The sequence below is a fragment of the Dipodomys merriami genome, unplaced genomic scaffold (assembly GCF_024711535.1).
Source record: "Dipodomys merriami isolate MVZ:Mamm:240054 unplaced genomic scaffold, mDipMer1.0.p SCAF_2, whole genome shotgun sequence".
Classification (NCBI taxonomy): domain Eukaryota; kingdom Metazoa; phylum Chordata; class Mammalia; order Rodentia; family Heteromyidae; genus Dipodomys; species Dipodomys merriami.
The window spans coordinates 4,468,101-4,486,826 of NW_027203381.1; the positions used below are offsets into that span (position 1 = coordinate 4,468,101).

Consider the following 18,726-nt stretch of genomic DNA (forward strand, 5'->3'; position numbering starts at 1 on the left):
ACATCCCAGGCCCATTTGCACATTTTTACTTAATCTTCCTGACCTGGGCAGAGTCCTCCATATCCACAAGTGTGCCTGCCCTCTGCCCAGCTCAGAATGCTTCTGATTCATGTACTCCAGGGACAAGAGCCGTGATAGCTGGGGTAGAAGAGGGCTTGACGGTGCACGTATTGGTTGGCAGTGGGTGCAATCTGGGAGTCTTCAGCTATTTCTTGGAGATTTTTTTCAATAACACTCCTTCAACCTCACCTCCATGCATGGTCTGTCTGAGTGCCCTCAGCCCCAGCCGTCCAGTGCATTGCTGGGGTACGCCTCACGAGTTGTGGGGAATTCAGACCCACGTGTTTGCCATTCACCCAGCAGCTTTCGATGCTTTACTCTTTCATCATGTGTATGTAAGTGTGGAATCCATTTTTGTCATCTTAGTGGATCTTACCAAGAGGCGATCAAAGATGTCCATCACAAATCTGTTCCATTAGGAATCTCACCTAATTCCCTCCTGATTGGTCTTAGGTAGTTAGTACATTTCAGTGGAACACTTTGGTATTCTTCACCTTATTAACATCCTGGTTCAATACAGCACAGAAGTTTTTCTATTAAGGCTTTTATAGAAAAAATATTAATACAATTCATAAGAATACATATAATTCAGGCTGGGAAGGTGGTTCAGTGATAGAGTACTTGCCTTGCATGCATGAGGCCCTGGTTTCGATTCCTCAGCACCACATAAGCAGAAAAAGCGGGAAGTTGCACTGTGGCTCAAGTGGTAGAGCACTAACCTTGAGCTGAAGAGGCTGAGGGACAGTGCTCAGGCCCAGAGTTCAGGCCTCACGACCAACAAATAAATAAATAAATAAATAAATTAAAATGAAAATGAGAGCTGGAACAAAGTAAGTCAGCAAGAAACAGGGTATGTTCAGTTGAAAGAAAGGAAGGGAAGTTTGTCCCCAAGAAAAAGGAAGAACTTTTTTTTTTCCAGAAATGACTCATTCTTGAGAGTGATTATTGGCTTTTCTATATTATAAAGTTTGTATGCAGTCTGCCTACACAGAACATTCTGACATTAGTGGTTTATCAAATTCCAATGAATTTCGCATGAAAGTTGAAACCAACCAATACATTTTAGGCAGAACTCGAGTTTTATTCACAGGAGTTGAGCTCCAGATTTAATTTTTCTTCAAGGCAATTTGGTCTGTATTCTCTGCAGTGCTATGAAGGAAAATCCTCCAAAGATCCCCTGAAAAGACCTGCAACAAATGCCCTGCTGTCACTCCTGGCTGCCAGCAGAAGAGCCCAGAGGCATGCCCTGAAAGGTGACCCACATGACATATACCCACTGTTCCATGGCATACACCAATTCATGTTTTGGTCCTTGTTCATTGTAATGTTTATTTGTTCAAAGTGTATAGACCTGGAAGTGGTGCTGTGGCTTAAGCAGTAGAGCGCTAGCCTTGAGCTGAAGGGCACAGAGACAGCGCCCAAGCCCAGAGTTTAAGACCCATAACCGACCAAAAAAAAAAAAATGTATAGACCTTGTAATCTTAGTTTCACCTAAAAATACAGTGTTTTTGCATAAATTGCAGTAAACATTAATTTATACACAGCTCAGTGGAAGGCCTCTTTGCTTATTATGCACAAGACCCTCACTTCAATACCTAGCAACACAAAAAATGAATAAATGAATAGATGAAATTAAAAGACTATACATATCATTTATTTTTTATTTAACATGTCATAATTATTCCTGTAGACAATCGATAGCTAAATATTATAGAAGATAAAGAAATAAAGGAGCCACATTACTCAGTTTTGTAATGATTAAATGTTAGTATCCACAAACATTTTGTGCATCAGTTAAGACAGTATCAGATGATCCTATGTTTTCATGTAATTTCCCCTGTAAAATGTTGTCATTCCTCACCTGGACATACAAGAGAATAATAGCAACATAAAGTCTATTCAGCTTGATTAAGATTTGCTCAAAAACACATTATGCAAGTCCCAAGCTGTAAGTTATTGGGAATATCTTATTGGGAATTGAAAATTAGTGGGCTTCAATATTTTAATTTTTTTCCTCTCTCATCTGTAATCTTTCACTGATAATACTAAACTAAATTTTGTTGGAAATGTAAATAATTTTCAGACTTTCATTATATGTGGTTTTAACTTATTTGGAAGTGAGAAACCCTTTGACTATTTTGCCTTTTAGCTGATCTCATAGACAGCTGCATGGAGCAGATGAAGCACATTAATGCTCAACTGAGCCTAGATTCTCTGAGGCCTGGGAAAGCCGTACTGAAGAAAAAGGTAATTCCACAGTGTGACATTCTGGGTGAAGGAATGCATGCACACCATGGCCAGGTCTCCAGTGTCCCCCACCCTGTAATTAGCACAAGGTTGAAATCATGACCCAGCAGTTAGAAAAAAGGTACAGTCAGATGAAGTAATGAGATTTTTATAGTTTGGCTACACTATAAAAGATAAGTGAAATGTATGTATTGTGTATTTTTGTTCCCATATACCTATGGTCATGTCTACATGCACATGATACTATGTACATGTACATAATACTGTGTCAGGTAAGATTTTATACAACAATAAGAAACTCAAACTCTAGGCAATGAAATCAACTGCAATTATGTGTTATATATCAGACAGTATTTCATATTTCATATTTTTATTTTTTCTCATACACAATCATTTGTAACAACAATCATACAGCTGGCAATTGATAAGGGCACCAACTGTCAGGGAAATTGGGGTAATGTTATTCTTAACCTCTGTCTATCTTCTTCTAGGGTTGATGAACTTCTAGTACTAAGTTGCTGGACAACTGTTTGAACTTCAAGTTCACAGAAACACAAAATAACATATTTAGTAGTTATGGCTAGTAATATGATCGATAACGTGTGCCCCACAGACTATTCAGAAAATGAATGTATATGTATATGAATATATAAATGTACAGATACGTATGTGGTTAGGGCCACTGTAGAAACACTCTAGGTAATACCAGTAATTATTATTTTTATTATCATTATTATTATTCAATAATTGGTACGCCAGATTGATGCATGCTTGTCAGTTTCTCCCATGCCTCTTCCTTTTTTCCTCTCTAACAAAAGCCCTTAACTTCATCATTGAGAAAATCAGCCAGTACCTGGTATGATTGAAAACCAGCAGCTGCCTCACTGGGCTGAAATGAAACATGGAGGTGGTAATATATCTGAGTTCCCCCATGCTTGATGGATCAGAAATAGGACTGGTTTTTTTTGTGGTGGATGTGTTTCTGTATATAGTCATCTTTCAGAGATCATTGGCTTGTCAGTGCCCTTGAAGTTACCATGGCCAGGCATGAGCAGAGCACAGCCGCATTTACTGTGACCTGGGAGGGGAGAGCGTTGCCGTACATGAAAGTGGACGAGGCCTCTGTGTTCACATCTGTCAGCTGCCTTGTGTTTAAACAGGAGGACGGTTTCACCAAAGAGCTCGGCACTACCATGCAGCTTCTAAGAAACTGCCTGTATCAAAATGAAGAATGTAAAGTAAGTGAAGTTTTCCCTTGATATTTTGATAGCACTGTTGGTATTAAGCAGTTTAATTTTTATATTAGACAACATAAGACAAATGAAAAAGGGAAATTCTTTGACTTTTAAATGGTACACAGTTGATTAATCCTTACACTCAATTAACTCTCAAAATATTGTTGTACCTAATCTCATTGTTATTCTTCCTTGTTAATACACGTTTTGTTTATGTCAGTGTTTTAACTTTCTCATTGAAATGTAACTTCACAGGCCTTAGCTCATTCTGTACTGTTACTCATTTTAGATGATGTTATTTTTTATTTTTATTTTTATTTTTTGGTGGTACTCAGTGTTTTAAATCAATGCCTCATACTTACAAGTCAGACATGCTCAGAGTCATGTCCAGCCCTGTTTTTGACTGGTGATTTTAAGGTGGAATTCTGCTTCCTGCCTGGATGGAGAGCGATCCACCAATTTCAGGCTTTCCATTGTTGCTATGATGGCCGGCACTTCACTGTATCCAGCTTTCCTCCACTGAAAGGAAGTCTAATGGCCTCTTCTGTCTAGGCAGCCTCCCATACTGAGCTTCTGGAATAGTTTGGGCTATAAGGGTGAGCCAGCACCCCCCTTTAAGTGTTTCTTTACTAGGACAGAATGATGGTCGTGAAGGTCTTATACGAGAGATGTTTAAAAGGTGGTTGTCAGACCACTTATTCTAAAGAGAATGAGGAGAGAGGATCTGCAGCTCTAAGGAGAGAAGATGTTTTTCTTGCTTCAAGTAGAAAATTCTTCCTGCTGTGCTTAGATTTGCTAGATTCACCTAGAATAGGAAGTTGCTTACATTCAGTTCTGCTGACCTCATGAGGATTAGACCAGTCCCTGTGACTGCCCACTGATAGGTCTTCCTTAGTTTCCCATTTCTGATGATTTGTCTGTAAGCATTGGTGCTCGCACTTTAAGTTGTTTCATCTATAGTGATGCCACACTCTTGAAGCACTAAATTTAGGTTTAGTGTAGAAACTTTTGTGCTGTTACTTGTGTCTGTGAGGTAAATGCATTTAACGTGGCTAATGCTGGGCAGGGAACTGTGATAGTCCAGGAAAAACATGAGCAGACCTTAATGTGGGGAGAGAGAAAGGTGAAGAGAGAGAGTGGGAGTAAATTTGAAGAACTGAGGAGAAATAAGAAAATTCTAGAATAACTTTAGATAGCTTAAGTGCTTGCCAACGCAGCAGTGTGTGGTTGACAGGATGCGTGTGAGAACAGATGCGTAGTTCTGAATGTGCTAGTGTCAGAACTCAGAATGGAGCACAGAAGGCTTGTAGTCAGTAGACTGTATGGGTCTGTCTGTAGCTCTTAGGTGCTATGACAGGCAGGAATAGTAGGAGTGTGTGCATATCCTTTACAACCATGATGTGTAAGCCCAGATCCTGTGTTTGGAGAATATGAACATTTAAGAGAAGGCAAGAAGAGTGTATTGGAATAGGAATTTGGAGACCATTCAGGAAGCATTGAAGACAATAAACTTGTTGAAAATGACATAGTGCTAACATTGCTGAAGACAAAGGTGGGAGTGTTCAGAATGTTCATAGCAGAAGTCCATTGAATGAACTGAGGGTGAATGTTGAAGAGGGGAAATGGCAGTCGTCACTCTCCTCCCCACAGGCTGATTGGCACAGGGAATTAGTATGCTTGGGTCTCCTGACATGTAGTCTCCTGAAACACATTCAGGGAGGTGAGCAAACTTGGGACTGGCTATTAAAGAAAAGGAAGGAAGAACTAGTGGAAGAATGAGGTCCCTGGGGAGGCAGGAGACCATGGACATATCCTCTCTGCCCACACGAGGAACACCTGTTCCTTACTGCCCAGCAGACAGGGCTTGACAGAGGAAAACACAGACCAGCATGTCAGCAGAATGGCTAGGTAGACAAAAGATCCTGTGCCTAATCATGTCTGTGGGACAGTAAGCAAGGGCACCTGGGTGCCACACTCACAGAGTGGACATGGAGAGGAATGTTGGGTGTGACTTCAAACCTATGGAGAGCGTTGAACATAGGAATTGCCTCTCACCTCTCTGTGATGCTGCATGCTGAACACCGTCTAAGTACGTGTGTGTGTGTGTGTGTGTGTGTGTATGTGTGTGTGTGTGTGTGTGTGTGTGTAATACCTCATCACTTCTGTCCTAAAAAGACACTGTTGCACTTACTGCAGGAAGCTGTACTTCACAGTATGTCCCAGTTGCGGTAATACTGGCGGCGTGGCTCAAGTAGTAGATCACCTGCCGAGTAAGGCCCAAGTGCAAGCCACAGCACTGCCAAATAAAGTAACAAGACAAAACTAAGATTCATCTAACATACATTTAGGATAAATTTTCCTATATGCAGAAATAGTAACTTCGGGTATATGGGCACACAATCTAAAGGGCAAGAAATTCAAGAGTTAATCAGAATGTTTACTTAACCAGAAATTCTCATTTAAAAAATGTCTTGACCATAGCAGAGACTTTATAAGAGTATTTATTATTGGGAGACCTCATTTGTCTACTGAAACAGGCTTAGTGACATATGTTTGTAATCCTAGCTAGATGGAAAATGGAAATTGGAGGATCATGCTTTAAGGCCAGCCTAGGCAAATGAAACTCTAATCTTAGCTATGAGCCTGGTATAATCACCTATAATCCTACCTGTGAGCAAGTTGGAGGTAGGAGTCTCATCCATGTCTAGCTCTGGGCAAAAAGGACAAGAACCCCTACCTGAAAAATAAATTAAAGCCAAGAAGGCTGGGGGTATGGCTCATGTAGTAAAGAGCTTGCCTGGCAAGTACATTGCCCGGAGTTCACACCCTAGTACCACCAAGAAACGCACATCCACCATTGGGCTGCATTATTTGCACGGTCTGTAGCATGCTAGGTCTCCAACGGGCAGATCCTCGCTGCCCGCAGAGGAGAGGGCTGTGTGAGACTGTCCAGGCTCAGCCTTGGGGCAGGCACGCACCGAGCCTGGGGCCTGGGCGTCCTGATGGCCCCTTGTACTTAGCGAAGGTAAATTCAGCTTTGTGGTTGGGAATGAATGCACCTTGATATCAAGTGGTCAGAGTGGTGATCGTCCTCTGTCCTCCACAACAGGAAGCAGCTCTCGGCGCTCATCTTGTCCCTGTTGTGCACTCTCTCTGGCCTTGGCTTTTGATGGACGATTCACTGATGCAAATTGCCTTGCAGCTTCTTTGTGTCTACACCGCAAATTTTCCCAATGGTAAGTCAGATCCATATCGACTTTCAGGAATAAGCTAGTTTCATATAATGTTGTTACAGAGAACTGAAAAGGCTTGTTTGTTTGAAAGTGTTTCTTCTACTTATTGCAAATAATGCTAAACAAAGTCAGTTTCTTGTAGGTAGTGTAAGAGGAGACAGGTGTTTTAACACATGTTTATTGACACGGGGAAGATACCAGACAGTTCAGGGGAAATAGATGGGCCTCATTATATGGCAGTGGTAACCAGAATTTATAGGAAAATTGAGGGGCTGAAAATTATAAAGTAAAAGTAGGATAAGGTTAAACTTCCTTAGATTCTAAACGAGATGAGCATGATGAAAATGAGTCCCAAGTGTGATTGCTCTTGTGATAGACAAGATCATTCCCTGGCTGTTCACTGGCTGAGTGCACATTTGCTGTGGACCTGTCATGGGTGGGCAAGCGACAGGAGGGCGCGTCGTGTGGGGCCTCCGAGACCAGAGAAAGCGTGGATTGCAGCTGGGAAACAACAGGAGGGCGCGTCGTGTGGGGCCTCTGTGTGGGGCTCCGAGACCAGAGCAGGGTGGATTGCAGCTGGGAAGTAGATGAGCTGGTCGTGTTGGAGAGAAGTGGAGAAGGGATGGTGGGGGGCAGCCCACAGCCCTAGCAGCATGGGCTCTGAGCAGTGAAGGATGTGCAGAGGACTGCAGCTCAAGGCAGTTACTTGTCCATCTGGGCAGCAGCACTGTGCATGGACAGAGACTCAGGCAGGCTCTGCTTTGCCAGCCTGTTGTCTTGTCTCCAGCCAGCATGAACAGATGTAGACAGACCTTCATACCCTTGACTGTTGAGCTGTCATAGTGTATCTGATGCCAGGCCCAGATTGTCCCTGTCGTCTTTCTGCTGCTGTTAGCGTTTTTGTCTCTTTCTGCTGCTTGGACCATCTCCTGTTTGTGTCTTCAGGGTAGCCTGTCCTAGAGCATGACCAGATTCCATTTGAATCTGGGAAATTAGTATCCATCTTTACCAACTTACCTTTCACTTTTTTTCTTTTTTTCCTTGGGTCCGGTCTGGGCCTGGGCGCTATCCCTCAGCTCTTCAGCTCAAGGCTAGCGCTCTACCACTTGAGTCACACAGCGCCACTTGCAGCTTTTTTCTTTTTGCTTATGTGGTGCTAAGGAATCGAACCCAGGGCCTCAGGCATGTAAGGCAAGCGCTCTACCACTGAGCCACCTTCCCAGTCCCTCACTTTTTTTTTTTTTAAATACCAATACTGGGACTTGAACTCAGAACCATGAATTCTCACTAGGCTTTTTTTTTTTCCCTAAATTTTGTGGTGCAGAGGATTGAACTCAGGGCCTTATACATGCTAAGCAAGCACTCTTTTACCAAGCAAACTCCCCAGTATCTCTCTGGGCTTTCTTGCTTGTGGCTGGCAATCTGCTATTTGAACTACACCACCAGTTTCAGATTTTTTAATTTTTAATTTTTTTTTTTTTTTGCTGTCTAATTAGAAATAAGAGTTTGTGGGATTTGTCTGCTAGAGCTGGCTTTGAACCTTGATCCTCAGATCTCAGCCTTCTGAGTAGCTAGGGTTATTGGCATGAGCCACCAATGCCCAGATACCCTCTTCTGTAGGGTTTAACAAAGTAAGGAGAGATAAAGATGTTGCTAAATATTAATCAAAAGAAATACATACTTTTGGCCCTGGGAAGGGGGCTCAGTGGTAGAGCGCTTGCCTTGCATGCATGAGGCCCTGGGTTCGATTCCTCAGCACCACATAAGCAAAAAGAAAAAAAGCCGGAAGTGGTGCTGTGGCTCACGTGGTAGAGCACTAGCCTTGAGCTGAAGAGCTGAGGGCCCAGAGTTCAGGCCCACGATCAGATCCTCTCCCCCCACCCCCCAAAAAAAGAAATATATACTTTAATACAAAAGTACACTTTGTGTTATTTTTAAATAGAAGTTATTAAGTTACTCCTAATGTCTAATTTTTTTTCTAAATAGAACTGCATCTTCTAATGACAAATTTGTGTATCAGGTCATGGAAACATTGGTATTTGAATAAAGCTGTAAACATAGGAAAGAGCGCCATATTTTTGTGTTTATTCAGCTCATATGTGTTTATTTAGGAGAATAGATTTGTTTTTGCTGTGATTATCTTTAAGCTGGTCTCCAGTGTGAACTCTCACAAGTTAATTCTCTTTGAGGGTTTTTTTCCCCCCCCAGTCCTGGGGCTTGAAATCAGAGCCTGGGCACTGTCCCTGAGCTTCTTTAGCACAAGGCTAGCACTCTACCATTTGAGCCACAGCACCATTTCTGTGTTTTTGTTTTGTTTTGTTTTCTGTGTATGTGGTACTGAGGAATCTAACCCAGGACTTCATGCATGCTAGGCAAGCACTCTACCACTAGCCCACATTCCCAGCCCCTCTTTGTGTATTATCGTACTACACCATTATATTGCCTGAACACTAAAATGTATTCCCAATTGTTTTTATGATTTTTCTCCCTCAGTAAATTCCTATGCTTATTAATTTGCTGAGAAAACACTGACCCCTTATTCCTCTTACGTTCTTCTCATCCGAGTTGTACAAGGGTTTCATGTAACGTGTCTATTTATTGTGGAATGTGCCGTCCATCATGTGCCCTTTACCCCACCTGTTCCAAACCCACCTGTCTTGCTCTTCCTGCTTCCACATATGCACACTGAATGTTAGAATTAGATTTATCCAGCATGCCTCTTTCCATTCACCCCCTCCCTTCACCTGTCAGTCAAAACACTGTACACTTGAAGAGCCAGGAGCCACCACTGATCGCTCTGACTCCAGGGAGCTGGGTGAACCACCTCCCACTGGAACTCGGAGCTCTTTTCCTTCCCTGCCTCCTGTGAGAATAGTATTTGACTTGACCTTACTTCATTTGTCTCTCATAAAATGAAAGCAACAGACCAAGTTAATTCCCATTTCTAAAATTCTGTTCTTCCACACAGCCTTCTATTTAGCTGCTTTTAAGACTATATTAAACAAAATCCCACATTTATTTCATTCTTAAAAAAATAAACTTTTAAGTGCTGTGTTGAATTAAACCTTCAGTGTGGACTGGGAATCCATTAGGATGAAAGCACACATCAGCCGAGGTAGCCCGCGGTGGTAAGTTGCAGCTCACGGGTCAATGGCCATGTCATTTTGATGGACAGATGTGCCTCACTTGGCGTTCTTAAGAAGCTGAGCCTCGGAACTGGGGAAACCTTGTGACGGCTGTTGTTTTTGAAGGTTGCAGTTCTCTTTGTTGGTCAAGTTACGGGCAGTATGTCCAAGCTGCACACAGAGGAGCCAGCAGCAGCCTGATGCTGTGTGTCCTGAAGTTGGCCTCGCAGGTTCCTCTGGAGAGCACAAACGTCCAGCAGATGATCTTCATGTTTCTTTCAAACCTGGCTTTGTCTCACGACTGTAAGGGAGTAATCCAAAAGGTAAGTACTCAAACTTTACTGTGTATTGTTTTGCTGAGATACTCAGCAAAACAGAACTTCCAACCCAAAGCTCAAAATTTAATATGTTAAGACATTTTATTTTAAGAGACTGTAAAAAAATTAAGAGGTTCACGTATTTTAAGCCAATTTGTAGATGATAGATGAAAAATGACAGGCTAGACTGTGATCAGACCATTTCCCTTTAATTCATCTTCTTAGCTTTTGGATTGTGCTTTATCTGTCTCAAAAATGATTTTAGAAAGACAGCTGCCTTACATTTATTGGAGGTCATAAAAGTAATGTATCTGATGTTTAAGTGGACCACTTGAGCAGTAACAATTTCAGTTCAATTTACATTGACAAAATGCTTTATGAGATCAGAGTCCCTTTTCCCCAGTTCGACTTTTACTTCTTCATGACAAAGTAGACTGTTTTATCAGTTCTCTGTGCTTCCACTAGTTCCAAAGCTGGACTTCTTGTCACTGATATTAGCTTAATTGGAAGGAATAAGTTAAGTAAATTCTAATGTATATGCGCAGTTGGAGCCTTTATTTACATGCGTATGAACCAAATCCCTAACTGGGAACAATCTCTTACTCTCTTAAAAATTGGAGAGTGTGGGTTACCGTGGTACATGCCTATAATACTTTTGAGAGGCAGAGATCAGAAAGATTGCAGCTTGAAGCCAGCTTAGACAAAAAGTGAATGAGACCCTATCTCAATCAGTAGCTAAGTACAGTGGTGCATGCCTGTTATCCCAGCCACAAAGGAAGCTGAGATTGGGAGGATTGAGGTTCCAGGGTAGCGCAGGCAAAAATGTTTCCAAAACCCCATCTCAACCCAAAAGGCTGACTGTGGTGGTGTGAGCTTTTGATGGCTCCTATTGGGCAGGAACATTTAGACTTTGCTTACAGGTAGATTATTACATTCCACGTGGTAAGAAGAGTTTGATGAGACGTGGTGGGAGGGGCTTTATTTGAATATTTAGACAACTCTTACCTTCTGATAATAGAGGTTTCTCATCTATATGTTTAACAGAACGATATGTAGCCATGAGAAACAGTTATCTGTAGTGATAAGCAAGTTATGTATTTTATGTTTAGTACTATTAACAGGGCGTGAACTCAGGGCCTCTCCCCCTTTGCTTTATCTGTTTATGGCTGGCATTCTACCATTTGAGCCACACATCCAGTTCCTGTCCATACATTTAAGTAAATAGGAAAAGGAAACACAGCTCTAATGATACTATGTACCTTCACTACCACATGAATTGGTAATCCATGTCCAAGACTGAACTGAGTTGTTTCTTTTTCTCCCCCGTAGGACATCTTTTAATGAGTGAAAAATTGCCAGAAGGTAGACCAAAAGAGAAAACTCACGGGGCTTGAAACAATCTCTAAACTGCATTATCAATCCAAAAATAATTGAATAGACTCTATTTAAATAGTCAGTCCATCATCAGGGAAAAAAAAATGAGCAAGGATTAAAATTGGAGGCCTGTTTTGTTCTCCTTATCTTTTTATACTTGGAAATAATGTAGATGGAATATTTAGACAGTATTGAGAGGAAAGACAATATTAAAGTTGGGAAAAGGATATCAAAATGCTAGCTAATTGGTCACCCAGGGAGTAAGAAAATGACGAACAAGACCCAAGAAGAAAATAATATTGTCTCTGTTTGCCCACAGAGTAACTTCTTACAGAACTTTCTATCTCTACCATTGCCAAAAGGAGGAAATAAACATCTCAGTAGCCTGGCTGTTCTCTGGTTGAAGTTACTCCTGAATATATCGTTTGGAGAAGATGGGCAGCAAATGATTCTGAGGCTGGATGGCTGTTTAGACCTTCTCACAGAGATGAGCAAGTACAGGCCGAGGAGCAGCCCGCATCTGCCCCTTCTTATCTCTCATAACATTTGCTTCAGCCCGGCGAGTAAGCCCAAGATCCTGGCGAATGGTAAGCTTTCACATTAAACTAGACACACATGCGCTTCTGCTCGCGGCGCGCGCGCGCACACACACACACAGACTCTGTCAGTGCAGACTTCGTAGACTAGCTGGCGACCTCTTCATCCTGTCTGCTCTCCTTGCCTCTCATCCTTTTATCTCCTTTCCCTGGATTAGTTCTCTCCATAGCGTGACCAGTTTCAGCTACCTGAGTAATTGATGTGGACAGATGTTTCTGTGGACACATACACTAGCACGTAAGCTCTATTTATCTGAAGCACATAGAATTGTGCCTCCATAACTTTCAATGAAGGAGGGAGAGCCTAGTTGGAAAGAGAGTGCAGGTCCAACCAAATAGCTGAATTAGCCGCTCAGAGAGGTCGTCTCCCAGGTGTAGGGTAGGTGGAGGTGATGATTGATAAGGACTCAGAAAGAAATTGAAGCAAAGAAAAAAGAGAAAGCAATGAAGAGATAAGTGTCTGTAGCTGTGACTGCCTCTGTGGGGGGTGTCTGAGCTCATGTGGGAGGTTTTGTAGGAGACATTGATTTACGGTGGCGTGAAACATCCTCCGGCCCCAGGCCACCATTGCCTGGGCCTATCTTTCCAATATCTGCATCTACAAGGCAAGCCTCTCCATGCTTTGGCAAGAGACAGTGTGCAAACTTGCGTCCAGTGCCCCGCACACCTCTCCTACATGGTTGGTGTTCAGATGCATTATTTTGCTTTTTAAACATGTGGACTTTTTTTACTTAAGTTTGCTTAAGTAATAATAATAATAGTAACAATAATACTGATAGTATTGCTCCACTGTTTGGGGATGCAACTCAGAGGTTTCCTTCCCGTCCTCTCTGCCGAGTCTGCTCCATCCTCACATTTGCAGAATGAGGATAATACTAAGCACACCTCTGGGCAAGTAGATGGACATGGAATATCTGTTGCCAATCCTAATACATGGGAGCTACTCATAGCATCTCTTATTATTTATTCATCCTTTTCAGAATGCAGACTTTCTTTGGGGGCTTCTTTCTGCAGTCTCACTGGAGAGAGAGTTGGGAGAAGGAAGTGCTTTTAGGGAACTGGAGGAGAAACCCGCACTTTCCACATTAGATCCCTGTGGGTTTCTTTTGAGCATCTTGTAATCAGGAACGTTTCTCTGCAGTTAGTTTGAAGCAGATGGACTCGTGTGGTGAGCAGAAGCTTCCCAGTGCCTGGAGATGGGGCTCAGCGGGCTTTCTAGGCAGGGATAGGATGAGAGACAGCAGCTGCGCAGGCTCTCTGTGGAGCTGTTAAGGGATGTCGTGGCTTTGGCTTTCTCTTCCACGTGGGGATCTAGTGAGGAGGCTCTGGCAAAGCCAGCTAGCTTGAAATTTTACCAAGGAAATCTGCTGCCTGATCTGAGGGAGAACACCCAGACACCTGGTGTGGCAGGTTAGGAGTGGCGTGTGCTGGAGCTGGACCTTACTGATGACAGTCAACCACAGCACTCCTTGGTTTTCATACTGTAAGACTCAATTTATCCAGTCAGTCAGAAGACTGGGCAAACTATGTTAAAACTCACCTTAAAATAAATAAGCAACTAAAATACTAATGACAGAGGGAGGGACAAATGGTAAACAAATGCAGCAGTGGTGCTCACTAACACTATGGTGAATGAACTACACAACTTGTGGATGGGGGGGGGGGGTAGGGAAAAACAGAGAGTGAGGGAAGGTGCAACATTGTCCGAAAAGAAATGTACTATGTATCTGACTTAGGTGACTAACCCTTGTGTATGTCACCTTTATAATAACAGTTCACAAAGATAATGGGAGGTAATATAATTTTGATTGGACACCTATGTTCAAGTAAGTAAGAAGGATGTAGAATGCTCTGTTGCTCCAAGGACATTTCCTGAAATTACACTGAGCTTTTGTCATGAGTGTGGAGGAGAGGCCAGAAGAGAGGCAAGTGGGGACTGTTACTGTCATGCAGAAGGGAGCTAAGACACTGACGAACTAGTCTCCTAGGAAAGGGGTGAATCAGAGTCATCTAGACGATGACTATAACTGGAAAAGAAAGCAAGGAGGAGCACTACAGAATGCACCTCCCAGGGCTCTTCTCCCCAGGGATGCTAGTCTGTGTGGGCCATGAACCTGGTTAATAGATAGTGCCCCTGAGTCCCAGCAGAAGCAGAATTCCTATCTGATAGAGGAGAGGAATAAATTACCACCTTCTCTCTCCAGTCTTCATAGATAGGATTAAATGACTTTAATCATACCATATGTAGGTAAGTAAGTGATAAGCTTGGAAATATTTTCAGGAGCTAGGAAACTAAAATCTTGGCAGATCTGAAAGAGAGGAGAGAGGAGCTATTTAAAAAAATAATGGCTACAGATTTTTAAAACTATTCTAAGACATTAATATGCAGATTCAAGAAGCCCAGATCATTTTAGGCACATAAAAATAAATAATGCATTCCTAACACAGCATGAAGGATCTATAGAAAACTAAATAAAAGCTTGCCTTATAAGAATAACTGTAAAACAGGAAGCCCCAAAGTCCAAAAACTATGAAAGACATGGAGTTAATGAGAAACTAGCAATACACAAAAATCCTAGGTTCAGTGATGTGTTACCAGTGAATTATACCAACCACTGAACAGAATAAATGAGTTATGACTCATTAAGTACTTCCTTCTGAAGTATTGTTGTCCTTCAATAAATATGCCTTGTGAATTTAGTCCAAGAGTTTAGGTAGTCTTGATCTCTTTGGCTGTTCTTCACCTGCCGTGAAAACCAGTGGTCCTTCTACATAATACAAGTCATAAAAGATGGTTCTGGCCACAGTTTGTCGATACCTACTTTATATATGTTTAGTGGGAAAAGCAGATGTCCTGCTAGTCCGATAGGAAAAAGCAGTATACTGTCTGGAACTGAACTTTTTGGTAAATGTGTTTATTTTTAGAAAAAGTCATTACTATGCTTGCAGCCTGTCTAGAAAGTGATCATCAAGATGCTCAGAGGATTGGAGCAGCTGCACTTTGGGCTCTGACTTACAATTACCAGAAGGTCCGTTTTTAAAGTCATTGTTCCTATGGGATTATCACAGTGAAATTCCTCCATACTCTTAATGTATGCAAAAAAAAAAAGAGAGAGAGAGAAGTCATTGGTATACCAGGGCAGGACAGAATAAACAACTGGGCCTCTTAGGATCATCCAGGATACCTGTATTTCTCCATTCAGTCATATAATTAGTACTCCAGTAATTGAAATCCTTTTCATTTTGTCATTCCATCAGAATGTCACAGTTCAGAAGAGTACCTCTGTTTTGAGTTTCCTTATCAGTTTAAATTGATTTGCCATTTTGCCCCAATTTTATTTTTCTAGAAATGTTTTAAGGAAATGTGCATCTTGATATAAGGCCAAGTAGCAGAGTTTTGTCCAGTTACATGATCTTTCTCTCCTCTGTGTGGTCACTGAGTTCTGAAATCGGTTCCGGTGAGGGCCGGCTTGCCCAGGGAGCATGTCATGCTGGGCACAGTGGGCACTTCCGTCCATTCTCTTCCCTGGTCTTGGTCTCCTCTTTTATGGGAGACATTGCTCACTGAGGAGAAGTCCCTATAAGGATCTAGCTGTGAGTAAGTAAGCCGATGACAGCTTCCTGGGTTGGGGTCTGCGCCCGGGTGCTGTCGCTCTTCCTCCCCCTGGCCTGGGGCACATTGGAAGTTGCTGCTGTGGCCGCTCACCCACTGTCCCACAGGATTTGGCACTTGGTAGCCACTCAGTGAATATTTGTTGGTCCAGTTGTAATATTTGAAATACTTTATCTGAAATCCAATATTTAAAGAATGTGAAATTCCCTAAGGTTGACTAGTTCAAAATGGCAAATTGGGAGAAGGAATAGAAGCTAAAGACCGTGAACAGTAGTAAAAGGATTGAGTTACTTCTGAGAAGGGTTCAGCGCTGCAGTTAGCACTGGGCAGAAATAGTATTATGTTTTCCTGATCCTTTTGGTGTGGACTTAACTCTCCTGGATTGTCCTTTATCATCTGTAGGCAAAAACAACTTTGAAAAATCCATCCATAAAAAGAAGAGTGGATGAAGCATATTCCTTAGCAAAAAGAAGTAAGTTTTCTTATGTAAGAAATTGTATTTAAACATAGGAATTACTAAATAAGTCCTCTGCTTATTGAAATACTTAGATAGGTCAAAATGGAGTTTTGTTTTCTTTTTACACTGTTAATTGAACTTTGAGAAGCTTCCTTGTCAATGCATTGTAAAATTTGTCATTATTTGGTCCACTCAGTTCATTGGAACATTTTTTACATAATAAAATATTCTGATACCTCATTTCGAAATGAAATGTTTGAGACATAATGGGGTCTTAACATGTATCTTTGTTCTTTCTTCAAGTCCGTATTTTTTTACTAAAATTTCAGTGACTTCTACTATGCTAAAAGGGTGTTTATAGGGTGTAAGAGCTGTGCTCAATTGGAACTGACCTTGAGCAGAAAACTTTAAAGTAATATCAGGGAGAGGACTTGCAGTCTTCTAAGAACAGATCACAGTGCCCACGTATCCACATTCCGCTTCAGTCTATACGGTTTGAGAGAAGGATTTCTTTTCACATCACTCATTTTTAAGTGACACCAGTTTTCAATGGGCATTAAACATTGAAAATTGAACGTTCTTTATTACATGACAATTGAACTGTGTCTTTCCTGTACTGCCATGGATCTAGTGGTTACTAATTTGTTTTAATAGTCTGACTATTGATTTTTAAAGGAGGGGCAGTTTTGGTTTGTTGCTAGCTGTGACTATGAATTCAGGAGAAAGTGAATAATTAAGTTCCAAAGTTTATGTTCTAGGAGGATGGTGCCTAAAGTAATTGTGTTCACTTGATTATAGTTAATTATGTCTACCTCTAAGGTGCATCTCTAAATACATTTGAGATAAACTATTAATAAAAAATAAATGTGAGTTCTGTAAATTGATCTTTTAAAATATGAAATATCTTGATCACTTTTAGTGATTAGGAACTAAAACAGAAGTTTATATACAAATCTAATCCATCTGTTTGTGTAAGAGATTCCACTCTTACGAGCAGTACTATTTAATAATGTGACATTGCTCATTCATTGTTTTCTGTTTCAGCTTTCTCAGACTCAGAGGAAAACCCACTAAATGCCTACTATTTAAAATGTCTTGAAAACCTCGTGCAGCTGCTGAACTCTTCCTGAGCCATGAGCGCTGCACCTCAGGCTGACAGCCACGCAGAGGAGAACTGGACCTGAGACTCTGGGCAACCCCTGCCCTGCAGCAGGTGCCCGCTCTGCAGACTGCTCGCCGCCCTCATCCCGGAGAAACAGAGGAACACTGACGCTGGTGGGCGCTGCCCACCGGGCCCACTTCTGTGCTTCTCTAGAAGACTGACAGACCCAGGGAAAGCAGCGTTTTTACCTACTGCTATGCAATTTACTCTGTAAAAATCCTATTTAATATTTAATAAAAACAATGTTTTTAGAAAGTAAAAGTCACCTAGTCATTGCTGCTTGCACATTTTTCTGAGTCTCTTATCAGTTTTAGGAACTAAAAGACAGTTTTGTGTTTTGGTTTCTTTTAAAAAAATGTTTTTGTTTTGTTTGGTTTGGTGAGGAAGAGAAAGCAATTGAGGATTATTCTGAGCAAAATGTTGTCTGAAACACTATGGTGAAACCCCTCAGGACAGTTAATACACACTAAACAACACCAACTTCCATAGGAAAGTTGCCAGGTGCCAGTGGCTCATGCCTGTAAGCAGTCCTAGCTACTCAGGAGGCTGAGGTCTAAAGATCAAGATTCATAGCGAGCCCAGGCAGGAAAGTTCATGAGATGCTTATCTTCAATTCACCGAAAGTGGAGGTGTGGCTCACCTGTTAGAGCCTTAGCCTTGAGCAGAAAAGCCCCAAGAACAGCATCTAGATGCATGTGCGTGCGCGTGCACACCCCCACACACACACACACAATAGCTGGGTGCCAGGGCTCATGCCTGTAATTCTAGCTACTAAGGAGGCTGTGAGAGTCTTATCTCCAGTTAACCACCAGAAAACCAGAAGTGGCACTGTGGTTCAAGTGGTAGAGTGCTCACCTTGAGCTAAAGAGCTTAGGGACAGCGCTCAGGCCTAGAGTTCAAGACCCATGACTGACAAAAAAACAAAACAAAACCAAAAAACCAGGCTGTGATATGGGAGGGCTAATGAAGAACATGAAGAAGATGAATATGGCCAACGTAGTTTACCAAAAATAGAATAATGAAATCATTAGAACAATTGTAAGGAGAAAGAGTGGGAAAGGCAGATTGGTGGAGGTGAAGCCAGTTGGGACAGATCACATATACATGTGGAAAGGTAGCAATGACTGTCCCTTTATGCAACTAGTGTATGATAATTAAAACTGTCAACATGAAATTTGACTTTTGTCAATATAAACCCTTAACTTTTCAAACTTTTATATTATCCAGAGCATACACACTGGTAAACTATAGTGCAAGTAAATATATATAATTCTGTATCTTTCTCATGCCATTTTTTAGTGATATTC

General features: G+C 41.7%; 1 protein-coding gene across 3 annotated transcripts in view; it reads left to right on the top strand.

The window, feature by feature from the left end:
- Rttn (rotatin) overlaps positions 1 to 17,664 on the top strand; it is a 118,278-nt gene extending 100,614 nt beyond the window's left edge. For all 3 annotated transcript variants that reach the window (XM_070028973.1, XM_070028974.1, XM_070028976.1), the window contains 9 exons: positions 1,208 to 1,313; positions 2,210 to 2,307; positions 3,468 to 3,545; positions 6,652 to 6,778; positions 10,027 to 10,223; positions 11,911 to 12,178; positions 15,113 to 15,216; positions 16,203 to 16,272; positions 17,302 to 17,664. In XM_070028973.1, the coding sequence (XP_069885074.1) occupies positions 1,208 to 1,313; positions 2,210 to 2,307; positions 3,468 to 3,545; positions 6,652 to 6,778; positions 10,027 to 10,223; positions 11,911 to 12,178; positions 15,113 to 15,216; positions 16,203 to 16,272; positions 17,302 to 17,387 (1,134 nt within the window). In that variant the 3' untranslated portion in view covers positions 17,388 to 17,664. The remainder of the gene's footprint in view (positions 1 to 1,207; positions 1,314 to 2,209; positions 2,308 to 3,467; positions 3,546 to 6,651; positions 6,779 to 10,026; positions 10,224 to 11,910; positions 12,179 to 15,112; positions 15,217 to 16,202; positions 16,273 to 17,301) is intronic.
- The last annotated feature ends 1,062 nt before the right edge of the window (positions 17,665 to 18,726 follow it).